This window comes from Euleptes europaea, chromosome 1 (assembly GCF_029931775.1).
Source record: "Euleptes europaea isolate rEulEur1 chromosome 1, rEulEur1.hap1, whole genome shotgun sequence".
In the NCBI taxonomy this organism is placed as follows: domain Eukaryota; kingdom Metazoa; phylum Chordata; class Lepidosauria; order Squamata; family Sphaerodactylidae; genus Euleptes; species Euleptes europaea.
In genome coordinates, this window is record NC_079312.1 from 167,305,992 (window position 1) to 167,323,620 (window position 17,629).

The 17,629-nt window shown below is 47.7% G+C and overlaps 1 protein-coding gene across 1 annotated transcript in view; it reads left to right on the forward strand.

Moving 5' to 3' along the window:
- COL2A1 (collagen type II alpha 1 chain) overlaps positions 1-17,629 on the forward strand; it is a 112,687-nt gene that overhangs the window by 88,754 nt on the left and 6,304 nt on the right. The window contains exons 45-50 of the mRNA XM_056867231.1: positions 2,389-2,442; positions 5,342-5,449; positions 8,699-8,752; positions 12,183-12,290; positions 15,910-15,963; positions 17,036-17,143. Of these exons, the coding sequence (XP_056723209.1) occupies positions 2,389-2,442; positions 5,342-5,449; positions 8,699-8,752; positions 12,183-12,290; positions 15,910-15,963; positions 17,036-17,143 (486 nt within the window). The remainder of the gene's footprint in view (positions 1-2,388; positions 2,443-5,341; positions 5,450-8,698; positions 8,753-12,182; positions 12,291-15,909; positions 15,964-17,035; positions 17,144-17,629) is intronic.

The window sequence follows — 17,629 nt, forward strand, 5'->3', positions numbered from 1 at the left end:
GCAGCGCAGGCAGCTTCTCATGTGGAAGACCCGGAAAATGGGGGTGGGGGTGGAAAACTCTTAATCTTTGGGGGCATTTTTTGTTTGGCTGCTGCTTGTTCCCATAGACCTGAAATTTATCAGTAACAAAGAAAGCAAAGGGGGGGAAAGAAGTTGCTGTTTTTTCTGACGCTCCAAAATGAGATGATTTTTTGAAATAAATAAGACTGATAAGGAACAGTGATTATACTTATGCAGGAAAGAACTCTCTTTCGAGTTCCATAATGCCGATCCATTGGTTGGCAAGTTTCTGCTATAATTCTTCCATAATATACTTCCTTTGTTAGAATTGTGTTTCGTAGTAGTACATTCTGATTTTCTGCTCTTACGCCCTGATCCCAATTGTGCTTACTTGTGTCTGCAGTCTCGCAGTTTTTGATGGAAATCCCTTCCATGTAAATGAGGTTAAAATCAGAGCCATGAATGAAGTTAGCCACTGGCTGCTCTGGGACAAATATGGCCCTCTGAGAGTTGCAGTCGTCTCCCTTTCCTGTACTGCCAGCTATAGAGGCTGCTGTGTATCTTTAGTGATAGAACACAGCAGGCCATTTTGGTGTGGAGTTGGGGAGTTGACCCACCCCTCACTGTATTCTCAAAATGGGCCACTAGTAAAAACAGCAAGTTTTAAGGGGGGTGTTAACATAAGAGCATAAGAAAAGCCCTGCTGGATCATACTAAGGCCCATCAAGTCCAGCAGTCTGTTCACACAGTGGCCAACCAGGTGCCTCTAGGAAGCCCACAAACAAGACGACTGCAGCAGCACCATCCTGCCTGTGTTCCACAGCACCTAATATAATAGGCGTGCTCCTCTGATACTGGAGAGAACAGGTGTGCATCATGACTAGTATTCATTTTGACTAGTAGCCATGGATAGCCCAATCCTCCATAAGAACATAAGGAAAGCCATGCTGGATCAGACCAAGGCCCATCAAGTCCAGCAGTCTGTTCACACAGTGGCCAACCAGGTGCCTCTAGGAAGCCCACAAGCAAGAGGACTGCAGCAGCATCCTGCCTGTGTTCCACAACACCTAATGTAATAGGCACGCTCCTCTGATCCTGGAGAGAATAGGTATACATCATGACATGCTCACCAAGTGATATCCCAGTTTTCTCCCTAAACATCCCTACCCCTTGAAAAGATACCCATTGTGTCTATGGCTGCAACATTTCCAGAAATGTTACATACCAGCCATTCACAAAGTAGAGATTACAAACTGGTGCTCAGGGCTTTTGCACTGCCACTGAGCGGAGGGGACTAGAAGGGATGGCCTTGGCGGAATTACATATAGGGTTTCCAGCTCTGGGTTGGGAAATACTTGGATATTTTGGTGATGGAGCCTGAGGAAGGCAGGGTTTGGGGACGGGAGGGACTACAGTGAGGTATAACCCCACAGAGTCCACCTTGCAAAGTGGCCATTTTCTCCAAGTGAACTGATCTCTGTCACCTGGACATCTGTTGTAATAGCACCTGGAGATTGGCAACCCTAATTACATATGACTGCCAGCCTTATACTGGTAGAGCCAATGTGCCTCTATATAAACCTGTGATGCAGCCTCATTTGGAATACAGCGTGCAGTTCTGGACCCCGTATCTCGAAAAGGACATTTCAGAGCTGAAAAAAGGACAGAAGAGGGCAACCAAGATGATTAGTGGGTTGGATTACCTTTCCTGTGAGGAAAAGCTGAAGAGTCTGGGACTTTTCAGTTTAGAAAAGAGACAACTGAAGCAGGATGTGATAAGAGGTTTATAAAATTATGTGGGGGTAGACCAAGTAGACAGAGAGAATGTTTTCTCCCGCTACCAAAAAACTAGAACGCAAAGGCATCTAATGAAGTCAATGGGCAATAGACTCAGATCGGGAAAAAGGAAATACTACTTTACTCAACGAGTGATTAAAATGTGGAATTTGCTGCCAGAGGGTGTAGTGATGGCGGCTCTAAAAGGGGATTCAACAGATTCAGGAGGAGAAATCTATCAGTGGCTCGTAGCCATGATGACTGAAGGGAGCCTCCGTGTTCAGAGGCAGTAAACCTCTGAATACCAGTGCTGGGAGGTAACATCTGGGAAGGCCTCCGATTCTATGCCCTGACGTTGGTCCTCCAGAGTAACCAGCTGGCCAGTGTGTGAGACAGGATGCTGGACTAGATGGACCACTAGTCTGATCCAGCAGGACTCTTCTGATGTTCTTACTGTTCTAGGCAGCCAGTGAATAGGGGATATGAACTGGGATTATTCTAAGGTCAGCGTTACCAAACGGCCCGCTCTGTTACGTCACTGTTCCAAAAGCTCTATCCAGACATTTTCCTGGCTCAGATGGAATAACTGCATTTCATTTTTCACCTTCTCAGGGTAACCCTGGTTCAGATGGTCCCCCAGGCAGAGATGGTTCCGCCGGAGTGAAGGTAAGAGTCTGACCCAAAGACATACCTGATCAAAAGGACTGGGTGGTCAGTAATCCGTCATGCTAATAGGTGTTAAAAATGAGATGTTTAAGAGTATGCATAGTATAAAGAAGCAGCAACGTAGCGAAGTGTATATTGTTGGGCAAGTATTGTGTATTTCACTCAGGTGACACAAGAAATTAAAAATACAGTTTAATAAGTTGGACTTGAGGAACAACAAGGGGAATAAAACATGTAGCTCTTATTGTCTGGGAGAAAAGTAGAACCTCCAGTGTGATTGGTGGTTCTTCGTCCTCCTTGGAGATTGGTTCATAGGCTAAAAGCCTGATTGGAAAATCAGCTGTTTGCACCGATGATAGTATTTTAATTTTGGTTGGAAGAAAGGGGGAAGAGAAGCCTTAGGGAGCTGTAAGGAAAGAAACACCCAAAAAGGTTTCATGCATGGCGCTAACTGCAAAAAGCAAGAGAGGGATTACTAGAGAAGGAGACAGTATTTGCCAGATCAAAATATAAGATCTGGATACAAAGACATAGGATACCAATTACAACTCTCTCTCTCTCTCTCTCTCTCTCTCTAGTGGTACAGCTTCTAGCCAAGAGGCTGTGAGCTAACCACACTGAACTGCTTAGTAGAATTTTTTTCCTTTTAATTATTTTATATAATTTATTTGATCATATATAAGTTCCTTAAATTCTCCTCATGCCTCTTAAATTCAAACAAACCCCAAAACAAATTTCACTACTGGAACACAACAGCAAAAGAAGGCTTCCGTTTTCTGGTTATCTGGGCGGCGGTGATTTGCTGTGCTCTCCAAAGAGTTGTGCCTGCTTTTATTATTATTTTCTTTTACTTATTTCTTTGCACCAGCTTTTTCGGGCTTTTTCGCCTTGTCTCAAGATAGCTGCCTCGGCAGGCTTGAGTGTCTTCTTGCGAAGATGTTTTCTTAGTGTTTTTCAATATCTACTTTGATAAGATGCCGAGTGTGCTTGAAATAGCTTTGGTTTTGAGGCGGGAACAGCTGGGGTTTAGGTAGGGACAGGGCCTTCTCCTCTGCGCTGTAGTTGTTGGCTACATATTGTGGTATTTTTATTTACCCGTTTATTTGATTTAATTGTTATTACTTCTTGTTAGCACTTTAGCATGGAGCTAGCCTGCCTGGCTGAGAAGGGCTTTCTTAAGCTCTCCACCCTATTTTTGTGTCCTAAAAATAATCTACGGAGTCAACCCCTTTATTTATTAGAGGAGAACAAATCTTGAATACCATGTGCCCCTGAATTTTCCACCTCATTGATTTTAGTACCAAAAGCTATAGTCCTTGATATTTATAAATTTCAGGGACAATAGATTGGTCCTCTAAATGGAAGGCAAAGAGAAACTTATCTTACTTGCTAGGACTCTCTTGTGTTAACCTAAAGTCTGTGGAAAGGATACATGACCCAGTTCTTAATGACCGTATTTTATTACATTTTAATACTTCATGGATTCCTTTTTTAATATTGTCAAAATGTCAATTTCTGCAGCATTTTGGGATTTTTCCCTCTCGATACTTCAAAAATGGGAAAGTCAAACCAGTGAGCTCATCAAATAGACAACTAGCTAATACGAATGAACGAGTTTTTAAAGAAACAACTGGTAGTGGTGTAGTAGTTAAGAGCAGTGGTTTGAAGCGGTGAAATTTAATCTGGAAAACTGGAAATGATTCCCACTCCTCCACATGAGCAGCGGACACTAATCTGGTAAATCGGCTTGGTTTCCCTACTCCTACTCATAGCTCTCTTAGAGCTCTCTCAGCCCCACCTACCTCACAGGGTGCCTGTTGTGTGGAGGGGAAGGGAAGGTGGTTGTAAGCCGGTTTGATTCTGCCTTAAGTGGTAGAGAAAGTCGGCATATAAAAACCAACTCTTCTTCTTCTTCTAAACCCAAGGAAGCACTCCTAGCGGAAACTTCTCCTAAGAAGAGAGGAGAAGGAGGAAATGCGAATTGATCTACTTCCAACGGCCAACCCTTGTATAGCTGTAGAGAGTTCTAAAAAGATTGAGAAAACCCCAACAACTGCCAAGCATCCCAAAGAGTTATCACTTTCGGAAACAGGGAAAGATCTGGTAGCAACGAGGAGGCAGACCTTTTCTCTCTCTTTTTCAACACTTCCAGAAGAAGAGCAAAATCATTTAATTTGAAGGTTCAAGTTCCTTCAACAACAACTGGTTGCTATCCAACAAAATGCCAAAAGTCAAGATGGCAGAACTGAGGAAGTGTCAATGATAACAGTGCAATCCTAAGCAGAGTTAGCCCCTTTTAATCCTATTGACTTCATTGGACTAAGAAAGTTGGTAACTCTGCTGAGGGCTGCATTGTAAATGGGATAACTCTGGTGGGATGCAAAAAGTTGCAATATCATTTGGTGAAAGATAAGACTAGGAAGCTGTAGCCTTTGACATTAAAATGTTACTTTGCTTAATTTGCCGTTGCCTCGAAATGCTCCACGTCTCTCCCCCACAAATGTCTTTCTGGAATCCCTCCCAGCATCCTTCTTTGGTGCTGGTGTCTGCCATTTCACTTAATTTTGCCCCCTGCTCCAGCAGGATGCAAAACAAAGAGCACAATTTAGGATTTAATACTCCACCAGTCACCAGGCAGAGCCCCTTCCTCTATATGCTCCCCCCCTCCCCACTTACTTTGTGGATGGTCTGTTAGCAGCAGGAGTCAACTCTGCTGGAGCTTATGGTGCCATTTTTTATTATTATTAATTATTTTGTGGAGTGTAAATCTGTTTTAACTGTTTCTGGTTTTAAATGTTTATTTGACTTCTGTTTACCCGAGCCCCGCTGTAGTGTGTGTGCGGGGAGGATATAAATCAAAATATAAATCAATAATAAATACATCTTTGTCCCCTGACAGGGAGATCGTGGTGAGACAGGTCCTGTTGGTTCTCCTGGCGCTCCCGGCCCACCCGGCTCTCCAGGTCCCGTTGGTCCAACTGGCAAACAAGGAGACAGAGGCGAATCAGTAAGTGCCCAGGAGTCGTTCAGTAGGTAGTGAGATTTTTCTTCTCTCTTAGTGAATTATACAGTAGAATCAAGAGGAAGCGTGCGTGTTTGAGGTGAACTTTAGCACTTGAAGTTGTCCCACCCCAGATCTTTTCACAAATTTGGTTACATGTTCTTCATCCAAGTATAATTATGACAACCATAGGTAGAGGTAGTCCCCTGTGCAAGCGCCGGGTCATTCCTGACCCATGGGGTGACATCACATCCTGACGTTTCCTAGGCAGACTATGTTTACAGGGTGGTTTGCCAGTGCCTTCCCCAGTCGTCTTTACCCCCAGCAAGCTGGGTACTCATTTGACCGACCTTGGGAGGATGGAAGGCTGAGTCAACCTTGAGCCGGCTACCTGAAACCAACTTCTGTCGGGATTGAACTCAGGTCGTGAGCAGAGCTTGGACTGCAGTACTGCAGCTTACCTCTCTGCGCCATGGGGCTCTTCTATGACAACCATAACAGCTCATGCCAGTGCCTTCCCCAGTCTTCCCTTTACCCCCAGCAAGCTGGGTACTCACTTGACCAACCTCAGAAGGATGCAACCTTGAGCCGGCTACCTGAAACCGACTTCTGTCGGGATTGAACTCAGGTCGTGAGCAGAGCTTGGACTGCAGTACTGCAGCTTACCACTCTGCGCCACAGGGCTCTTCTATGACAACCATAACAGCTCAATAAAAATATTTATTTATTTTTCATATTTACAGCCCACCCTCAATTCCCGGCCAGGCCAGGCTCAGAGCAGGTTACGCTGTCTAAAACACATAAACACATCAATTCAAACCATAAAACATCAATGTAAAACATCAAATCAAATCTTTATTAATGTAGTCATTGACCAGCAATACAGGTACAGAGAATTTAAAACGTCGTATTAATAAACAAATATGGCAGTTAAAAACTCCGGTTGCCACTGTGGAACTAGATTGCAGCAGATCATCCCCACAGATGGCAGTGAGGGGGGGGGGAGGATGGGGAGACCAGCATTAGGGGATATGAGAATAGCGGCTATTCTTCCTCTCACCCTCTATTAGGTAGGATTGGTGGTAGATCTAGAGGGCATATTGTGGTTTACAATTCTCCCTGAGTATTGCACCGTCCTCTACCAAGAATGATTGCATAAATTTGCATTGCCACTATGTATTTATGAAAGAGACCCTCTCTCTCCCCACATTCTTCCAAACTCTTCCCAGAGCACTGAAAGTTTGGCATGCTTAGGGCATTTTTGCACCGCAGCTCCATCTACGCAGACCTCCTGTTATTCCCTCAACCCAAAAGCTCCACGGCCTTTGCTACTTTTCTACCTCTCCTAAAAAGTGCAGCCGCTACACTCCTAACACCGTTTTGCATAGTTATGTTCTGTGTGTAAGCAGCGCTAGACGTAATCTGTAGTCGTCCAGTGGCCATGGAGAAGTGAATAGATGTGCCAAAATGTGTAGGCATCTCCTGTCTTTTCTCTCTCTCAAGGGATTCTGGGATATTTAGGGAATTCACAATGAGGGAAAACATCCACTGGGACATACCATCATGAGGTTAGCACCCACCTGAAAGAATTTCTAAATGGCTACCGTAAATAAACAATTGCTGGCTCTGGGATTCAGGCGTTTCCATAGACAGAAGGATTTCCACCAATGGAGCATGACTTCCTTGCCTCCCCCCTCCTGCTGCAGCCTAAAATGTGCCCCAAATACTGTCCCTGGGAGTAGCATTTTGGGAGGGGAGCATTTTGGGCTGCAGAGGGAGGGGGAAGGAGAGGAAGTTGAATTCCATGGGTAGAAATCTTGCCCACAGAAGAACTGTGCCGAATCCAGAACTATATGTTCCAGAGACATTTTTCTACCTCTCTCATAATGCTAGAAACCAGGTAAAGGTTGAGTATCCCTTATCCGGACATCCGATATCTGGACTGATCTAAAAACCGGACCTTTTGAGCCAGCATGCAGGCATTACAGGCCCTCAGCACTCCCATTGATGGTTCAATGTACACAAAATTATTTAAAATATTGTTTAAAAGTACATTCAGGCTATGTGTATAAAGTATATATAAAACATAAATGAATTTCGTGTTTAGACTTGGGTCCCAACCCAGAGAGATCTTACTATGTATATGCAAAAATTCCAAAATACAGAAAGATCCAAAATATGGACCTCTTTTGGTCCCAGTCAGTCCGGATAAGGGATACTCAACCTGTACCACCGAAACACTGGTTCAGGTTTCACAAAGGGAAGCAATACTCAACATCGCTTAATAAATGATACACTTTACAACTTTAAAAGCATTGGGCAACATCACAACAGATTGGTCTACCAACAGCTGTTAGCCATGGTAGCTAAATGGAACCTCCATGTGCAGAGGCAGTGTATCACTGAGGACAAATAAGGCATTGACATCACCTTCATTTTTTGTGAACTTCCAGAGGCATCTGGCTGATTCTGTTGGAACAAGAGGTTGCATTAGGAGGTGGACCTTGATCATAGTTCTTAACAAAATGTTGTGGGAGCTTTCCTGAACTGGTACATATAACTCATTTTTCTGGTGTAGTGGTTCAGAGCGGTGGTTTGGAGCGGTTGACTCTAATCTCGAGGACTGGGTTTGATTCCCCACTCCTCCACATGAGTGGCAGATGCTAATCTGGTGAACCAGGTTGGTTTCCCCACTCCTACACATGAAGCCTGCTGGGTGACCTTGGGCAAGTCACTGTTCTCTTAGAGCTCTCTCAGCCTTACCTACCTCACAGGGTGTCCGTTGTGGGGAGGGGAAGGGAAGGTGATTGTAAGCCAGTTTGATTCTCCCTTAAGTGGTAGAGAAAGTCGACATATAAAAACCAACTCTCCTTCTTCTTCAGAACATTTTGATCCTCTGGGATTCTCAGTCTGGGCCCAAATTACACATTACAGTTAGTTGTGTGTAGTTTCCCCCTGTCATTTTTCTTTTTGTGTTGGTTCTACAAAAGACAACCTTAGAGGTTTCAGTCTTCAACAGAAGATCTCTGTGAATGGGAGGGGGGCTTCTTGACCCTTCTCCTCCAGTGTTTTTTTTGCCCTCCCCAATCTGCTTTTTTCCCCTGTTTGCGGAGAGAAGTACTCTACTTAGGTTCCACCCTAGAAGGAAAGCCTTAACCTGCCTTCATCCAAATCCTGTTCAAGGGTCACCACTCATCTCAGCGTAAACGCAGAGGGTGCCAGGAGAACATCTAACCTGTCTTTGTCTCTCTCTAGGGTGCCCAAGGCCCGTTGGGTCCTCCAGGTCAAGCAGGGGCACGCGGCATGCCGGTGAGTACCTCTCCATTACCGAGTCGATTTTCTTCTGAGCTCTCATAGATGATGTTGAATCCACTGTGAGCCGAAGGTGATTAGTATCCCCAAGACATAAGCCAATAACACTTGCTGGAGTACTTGGGGGGAGGCAGTTTACCACAAGGCCGAGGACCCCCAATGAATTGGTTCATATTGACTAAGGTTAGTGGGCAAAACAAGGTCATGGTGTAGTGGTTAAGAGCGGTGGTTTGGAGCAGTCGAGTCTGATCTAGCGAACCGGGTTTGAGTCCCCCACTCCTCCACATGAGCAGCGGAGGCTAATCTGGTGAACTGGATTTGTTTCCCCACTCCTACACATGAAGCCAGCTGGGTGACCTTGGGCGAGTCACACTCTCTCAGCCCCACCTTCCTCACAGGGTGTCTGTTGTGGGGAGGGGAAGGGAAGGCGATTGTAAGCCGGTTTGATTCTGCCTTAAGTGGTAGAGAAAGTCGGCATATAAAAACCAACTCTTCTTCTTCCGATATCACCTGTGACCTTTTAATCCGTCCCTCATAGAGTCCAATCAGAACCTCTGTGCCTATCTAGTGAATTCGCATTTATGGTTATGAAGGAATATATCATCATTAAATTCCACATACTAAATTATCGAATATATCTATTATGGCAGTATTCCATGCACTGTTTTGGTATCGGGTGTGGGGGGACATAAGATCCCCTGATGCTGCCACACCGTGGGCCCATTCAGGATCAGGCCATCATGGCAATTTTGAAATGGCTAAATTCTCATCTGAAATGGCATCGGTGGCCACAAGTCTAGTTTGGCCCTGTGTTATTTACTGACAGCATTTGGAGAGGAGTGCCCGAAGGATATGTTTTGCCTCCGGCTGCCCCGGCTTACCTCTCTGAGCCTCTGAGCATAAGCATCAATCAGGGGAAAGTGACTCTGTTTTTCAAATGTGGCTGTATCACAGCAACAGTATGTTACGAGGAGTGCTTGTCATGTAACAATATCAAAGCACGAGTATCTGAGACAGCCATCATGGTGTAGTGGGTAAGAACGGTGGTTTGGAGTGGTAGACTCTAATCTGGAGAACCGGGTTTCATTCCCCACTCCTCCACATGAACGGCGGACACTAATCTGGTGAACCGGGTTGGTTTCCCCACTCCTACACACGAAGCCAGCCGGGTGACCTTGGGCTAATCACAGCTCTCTCAGCCCCACCTACCTCACAGGGTGTCTGTTGTGGGGAGGGGAAGGTGATTATAAGCCAGTTTGAATCTTCCTTAAATGGTAGAGGAAGTTGGCATTTAAAAACCAACTCTTCTTCTTCCTTCTTTCTCTCTACTTCCCTCACAGGGTTGCTGTGAGGATAAAATGGAGGAGGGGGGAATGGTGAATGGTGAGCTCCTTGGAGGAAAGGCAGGATTTAATAAAATGTTCAAAATAATAAATAATAAGTCTTCATTCATGGAAATAGAAGCCAGTATGGACTTCAGAGTCAATTGCCTTTTGTCTGTAGCGTTCGCATGCTTCATGGGCAGGAGTATCTTCTGTGCTCCTTCCTTCTCCAACCGGAGAATTGTCAGGTGCAGCAGTTCCCCAGAATTCAGTGCAGTAGTCATCATCCTAGCAATAAGGTAGAATTACCTGTGAAGAGATAAGAGCATCACACACTTTTCGTTGTCCTCCTTGCAATAGCCCTGCAAGGTCAGCCTGTGTGACCATCGTCCTCATAGTGCAGATGGAGGAGGGGGGCTGCGCCTGAGAGAAAGAAAACCCTTGCCCAAGACCGCCTGGTGCGTGTGTGGCAGAAGAGACATTTGAACTCGGGACCTCCCTGCTTTCACCGTTGAGTCTCTCGGGAGAGGCCCATTCCCCTCACAGACAAAACCAGCCTGTGATTTATTTAAAGAGATGTACTCTGCTGCTGCCTTCTCACTGCGACTCCTGTTAATAAAATTGGCCTTAAAAGGTTTATTTTTCTTTTATGGCCTTGCCTCCACAAGGAGTTGAGAATATTTTATCCCCTGGTTGTTTACTTGGCACCTCCAGTAGAGGGGGCTAGAGAACTGCAGCCTGTTTGAGTCTTACTGCTGTATTTGCACTGGAACATGTGCAGCTTGTAGCCCTTCCTGTAAAGGAAGACAGAGTACCGGTATCCCCTGTATCCTACCTTCCAAGCATCATGGGTTTCCTCTCTGTTTCCAGTTAAAGCCTCCCAGGAAGCTGACCCACATACAAGGTGTCATTTGAAATCCTTTGTTGTAAACATAGAATCATAGAGTTGGGACCACCAGGGTCATCTAGTCCAGCCCCCTGCACAATGCAGGAAATTCACAGCTACCTCCAACCCACCCACCCCAGTGGCCCCCACTCCATGCCCAGAAGATGACCAAGATGTGTTCCCTCTCATAATCTGCTTAAGGTTATAGAATCAGCATTGCTGACGGATGGCCATCTAGCCTCTTCTTTAAAACCTCCAGGGAAGGAGAGCTCACCACCTCCCGAGGAAGCCTGTTCCACTGAGGAACCGCTCTGACTGTTAGAAAATTCTTCCTAATGTCTAGATTTAATTTCAACCCGTTGTTTCTGGTCCAACCTTCTGGGGCAACAGAAACCTTGGCACCCTCCTCTATGTGACAGCCCTTCAGGTACTTGAAGATGGTTATCATATCCCTTCTCAGTCTTCTCCTCTTCAGGCTAAACGTACCCAGCTCCTTCAACCTTTCCTCATAGGACTTGGTCTCCAGACCCCTCACCATCTTTGTTGCCCTCCTCTGGACACGTTGTCTACATTTTTCTTAAATTGTGGTGCCCAAAACCGAACACAGTACTCTAGGTGAGGTCTAACCAGAGCAGAGTAAAGCGACACCAGCACTTCATGCTTTGGCATTATTTAATTCAGGGCACAAGTTGCTCATCAACAATACCATTCAGGGGGGAAAAAGGTTCTCCCATTGCCCTCACTGCTCACCTTCTCTGTCCCTTGCAAGACCTTTTATGAAATCCAAACACTTGTGGCTTCAGAGCAGAGAGAAAAGTCAGTGGCAGGCAGAGGGGATTGTAATGCTTCAGGCCTGCATCTGGGCCATCTGATGTCACAGAGGGCCTTGCAAACATAGGGCCAGTATTCTGAGTCACCTGCAGATGTCACAGATGCCCATTCTGACATCAGAACACATCAGCCGATAGTATCAAGAGGTATTGGTTAAGCAGAGACGAGTGTAGGGCCATCAGGAAGGTTGCTTGACCACATGAATGCCCCGCTGTATAAACAGGATCTTAGCCTGATGTTCAGATATTCAGGCAACAAGCAAACAGCATCACTATCCCATACCTGGCTACGTTTGGTCATCAAAGGCTTTGCAAACGAGGTCGGACATCCTCTGCTGTCTGACTCTCGGTGATTCTGGCTGAATGCGCCTTCTGTTCTCTCCTTCCAGGGTCCGCAAGGTCCTCGTGGGGACAAGGGTGAAGCTGGCGAAGCAGGAGAACGAGGCTTGAAGGGTCATCGAGGATTCACCGGCCTGCAGGGTCTCCCTGGGCCTCCCGTAAGTTTGGGTGTCAGCGCATCATAGGGTGGAGTCCACCCCCAAGCGGTTCTCTTCTAGGCTTGATTTGGGTAGAGAAGGGCCACAAGGTGTCTCTCAATTTTTAAAATTGGGAACAAAAACAAACGTTTGCTACAGGGGTATTAATTTCTCTGTAGTAAAATTCAAGCCCTGACCTGGATAGCCCGGGCTAGCCTGATCTCATCAGATCTCAGAAGCTAAGCAGGGTCATTCCTGGCAAGTAGTTGGATGAGAGACCACCAAGGAAATACAGCAGAGGTGGGGAACCTTTTTCCTGTCAAGGGCCATTTGCACATTTATAACATCATTCGGGGGCCATACCGGGTGTAGATCTCCCGGCAGGGGGGCGGGGAGGCTAGGGTTGCCAGGTCTCCAGCCACCACCTGGAAGTTGATAACCCTAGGAGAGGCTATGGAGAGAAAGAGAGAGAAAGAAGGAAAGGAAGGCTAGGAAGGAAAGCTAGGGTTGCCAGGTCTCCAGCCTGGAAAGCCTAGGAGAGGCTATGCAAAGGAGGGAGAGAGGGAAGGAAAGGAAGGAAGGAAGGAAAGGGAAGGAGGCTTTCCTTCCCTACACGCATGCACACACGCCTTTCCCCCCTACACACACACACGAGATTGGGGGAAGCCTTCTCGGCTCCCCCCCCAACATACATACGCACTCACCGGGCCACGCTAGCGGCATGGAGAAGCCCTGAGAGAGCCAGAACAGCTTCTTGGAGCCGGGTGGCATGGGGAAAGCTGGAGGCATGTGTGAAACTTGGGGGGGGGGCGGAGCTGGGCTCTCTAGGGGCTTCTCCATGCTGCTGGCGCAGGGAGGAAGGAGGGGGGTGGTGGCTCCTCTTCCTCAAGCCGGAATAAGACCTGGGGAGGGAGCCGCGCGCGCACCGAGCCGCCCTGCGCCTCGCACGCATGGCCAGCCAAGTTGCCGGCGGAGGTGGCGGCCGTTTATGCATGGGACGTTTTGCTTTGGATTTGCTGCTCAATAGATGCACATTTCCCCCAACCGAATTCTCCAAACTGCATGGGGGCTTCTTTTTGAGTTTTGAGAATTTGGATGGGGAAAATGTGCATCTATTGAGCAGCAAATCCAAGGCAAAACCTCCCATGAACAAACGGGCACAGGCAGGCACGCACCAGGCCGATCAGAGTGAAGCCTTTCTGGCGTCTCCACACACACACACGGCCACAAACACAGGGGTCTACCACGCCTTCTCCCTTGGCCCACTCAGAGGAGAAGTCGGAGGGCACGCAGAACGGCCCGCAGCGCACGGGGCGCCGGGAGACCCTCCCATTCCCACAGAGGCTCGGCGTCCTGCCCCACTGACAGCTGTCCCTGCCCAGCTGAGCTTGCCACCAGCGAGGAAGGGGAGGGAGGTGCCACCAGCCCAGTCACTGCGCCCCTCACCTGTGGGCCGGGCTGGCATGTGCTCGAGGCGAGCAACAGGAGGATCCCCTGCCCTGCCGGGCCTCGCCGCCACCTCCTTCCCCCACTGCTTTCAGAGCGGAGGCCCATCTGGCGCGGAGGGAGGGAGCCCAGCCCAGCGCCCCTCTCTTCCTTCCTGCCTGCCTGGCTCACCCAGGCTCCTCAGCCCCCGTCCCAGGGGTATCTCCCACCCGGCCTGCCTGACCCAAGGGGGGGCTCCTTCTTACCTACCTGCGAGGGAGGGATGCGGCGGTGGGGTGCGGCGGCGGGCTTATGAGAAGCGAGCGGGGTTGGGCAGAGCCCCTTCATGCTCACCCACTGGCCACGTCCCTCTGCTCGCACAGGCCCAGAGGGACGTGGCCAGTGTGGGCGCTTGGCTTCCTTTCCCCACTTGCCTGGCCGGCCGGCTGGCCACACACGGTTCAGTGGCGGGAAAGTCCGCAGGCTGCAGCCAATCATGCCGCGGGCCTGAGGTTCCCCACCCCTGAATTACAGGGTCGCTATATAGAGGAAGGCAAAGGCAAACCACCTCTGAACGTCTTTTGCCTTGAAAACCCTGAGGTTTACTGCACCAAGTGTCCCAAAACGTTTTCCAGGCCTTTTAAACCCTGCATTTTCAGCACTCACCGCACCTTTTCCCCCCCATTTCGTCGTGGAACCATTTTCACAGCGCTGAGTAATCGTTCTTTCCGGAAACCCTTTTCTGTCGATGTTTTTGAATGCGCCGTCTCCGTGATGTTTCCTCCACAGGTGCGACGGGCCAAGAACGTTGCTGCGAATACCAGCGGCAACACCCACTTTCCCCATGTTTCCCCTCGCTGACTCTGCCCCCCCTCTAGTTCATCCCAGTTTGTGTTTCCAGGCAGCCATTTAACTTCCTTCCATCTACTCCGTAATTTTTTTTTTTTAACCGAACATTTGAGTTTATCACTGGGAGGGAAGAATGTTAGGGCGAAGGGACAACAAGACAAAATATTGTCGAAGACTTTCACGGTCAGAGTTCATCGGTTCTTGTAGGTTATCCGGGCTGTGTGACCGTGGTCTTGGTATTTGCTTTCCTGACGTTTCGCCAGCAGCTGTGGCAGGCATCTTCAGAGTCCTTCAGTGTTACTCCTCTGAAGATGCCGGCCACAGCTGCTGGCGAAACGTCAGGAAAGCAAATACCAAGACCACGGTCACACAGCCCGGATAACCTACAAGAACCAATGGACAACAGGACATTGGGCCATTGGCACAAAGAGTACAGCTGCACAATGATGCGGCACTCCCCCGCTCCTCCCACCCCCAAAAAACATTCTGCTCACCCTGGTGTGTTGGGGAAATGTTACGTATTGGTGCTTTGGTTGAAAGCGTCAGTGGGGGAAAGTGCAGTTAGGATTTCCCTAAACGGTTTAAAGGGTCGGGTGGCGAGGACGTACCAATGTATTGGTGCAATAACCCCCCCCCCCGGTGGGGTTGCCATGCATCAGGTGCAACTTGACTGCACTTTACATAGTAAAATTCAGGAAGTAGCATGTTCCAAGGTTTTCTACCTGTGCTCCATAGAAAATGTGGCTTCCTTGGAAGCCTGCTAGGGGCTCCCCAGCGAGAAGATCAGTAACAGAAGATGCACTTCCCTGAAATGCCCACCTCTGTTGATTTCCCCCTCAGGTACACATAGATGTGTTCTTAGAGCGCACATTATTGTGAATTTGTAACGGCCGTATCCTATTGAAGATTTTGGCTTCTCATTCATCTTGAATATTGAACTTGAACTCATTACTTACTTGGTACTCTGCTGAGACCTTTGAAAGACTTTTTGCCCTTTGATTGTATATTTTGTACATACTGTGTGTTGGTTATAGTGTGGTTACTTGTTTTTGTACATTGTATGTATAGAGGTATCTCAGTAGCTTATATAAATTGCACCTTGTTTGTAAATGTTCTTCGCTCCTATACGGAGTTCATACAGGGCAGCATGAAGTCCTGATGAAATGAGTTCACATCCTAGAACACACCTATCTGTGATCCACAACGTGCAGGGATTTCTAAGTGTAATGTGGAAAAGGTTGGAAAACCTTTATAGTAAAACTATACTATACTATGGTGGTAAGGATAGCCAGAAAAGCCATATAAGGCTGGGAAATGATTGTGTGGTATTTCTCTCCCTCTCCCCCGCCCCAACCTGCTTCCTTAGGGTACTTCTGGAGATCAAGGTGCTGCTGGTCCTGCCGGCCCTTCTGGTCCCAGGGTAAGTCTGCCCTTCAGGGTACAATAAGTAAAAACCCCTTTCATGTAACAGCCTGGTACTTGGATGTGGTGTGTAAGTTCATTACTCAGTGTGGTGTAGTGGTTAAGAGTGGTGGTTTGGAGCAGTGGAGTCTGATCTGGAGGACCCGGTTTGATTCCCCACTCTTCCACATGAGCGGCAGACCCTAATCTGGTGAACCGGGTTGGGTTCCCCACTCCTACGCATGAAGCCAGCTGGGTGACCTTGGGCTAGCCACAGCTCTCTCAGCCCCACCTACCTCACAGGTTATCTGTCGAGGGGAGGGGAAGGTGGTTTGATTCTTCCTTAAGTGGTAGGGAAAGTCGGCATATAAAAACCAACGCTTCTTCTTCTTTAGAATTTTTCATCCATTAAAATTTTGGGGATTGTTAAGCACAGATTTCTAGACCCTTGATTTTAGTATCTTCAGGGGTTCCAAAGGTATAGGACGATTTGGAAAGAAGTTAACGTATTTAGAAAGAAGGAACTTCAAATGAAAAAGGAGACTGGCTCTCGGTTATTCTGTTTCAGGGATCCCCAACCTTTTTAAGCCTGCGGGCCTCTTTGGAAATCTGACACCGTGTGGTGGGTGCAGCCACAAAATGGCTGCTCAGGAGGGGGCGTCAGCCATAAAATGGCTGCCACAGGTGGAGCCGGTCACAAAATGGCTGCCGCAGCTTACCTTCAGTCACATCAATGATGTCTTGATGACCAAAAATCTGGGGTAGTGTTCTCTAAGGGGAAAAAATCCTGTGTGCATTTCCTCATGTGGGTGTCCTGCATGGCCCTATGGGATCTGAAATCCTGATATAATTACCACAGTTAATAATTTAGCAGTTAGACTACACCACATGGCTGGGAGCTGAAGATGACCATCAACCAATGCTAGCGGTACATATATGCAGCATACAGAACATGTAGGCCTCCTTGTTGCAGGATTTCCACAGCTTTAGAGCATCATGGCTGGCTAATTCCCCGTAGGAGTCCATTTAATGGATGCCCGCACTGATGTGCAGCCTGGTTCTCACTTAAATGTTTTGGCTCTCTCTCCTAGGGTCCCCCAGGTCCAGTTGGCCCCTCTGGCAAAGATGGATCTAATGGGATGCCTGGCCCCATCGGTCCTCCTGGTCCTCGTGGTCGCAGTGGAGAAACTGGTCCTGCCGTAAGTAACGGGAGGAAGCCATCAATTAAAAGGCTTCTCATCCCATATCTGCTTTCCCCATGTTGTCCATCTTTGGGGCTTGGATCTCTCTATGGAGCTAAACTAGGTATCAATAACAGAGTGGCCCAAATCATCCTTCCTTTGAGGATGGCCTTAAATCCCTGTATGCTCTGTGTTTTCCCATTAGTGACACTCACATAGGATGTTTGCCATTTCTAGAGAACCAGCGTGGTGTAGCTGTTAGGAGTGGTGGACTCTAATCTGGAGAACCAGGTTTGTTTCCCCACTCCTACACATGAAGCCAGCTGGGTGACCTTGGGCTAGTCACAGTTCTCTTAGAGCTCTCTCAGCCCCACCTAATTCACAAGGTGTCTGTTGTGGGGAGGGGAAGGCAAGGCGATTGTAAGCATCTTTGAGACTCCTTAAAAGTAGAGAAAAAGCAGGGTATAAAAACCAACTCTTCTTCTTCTTCTAATTCACTAGTAG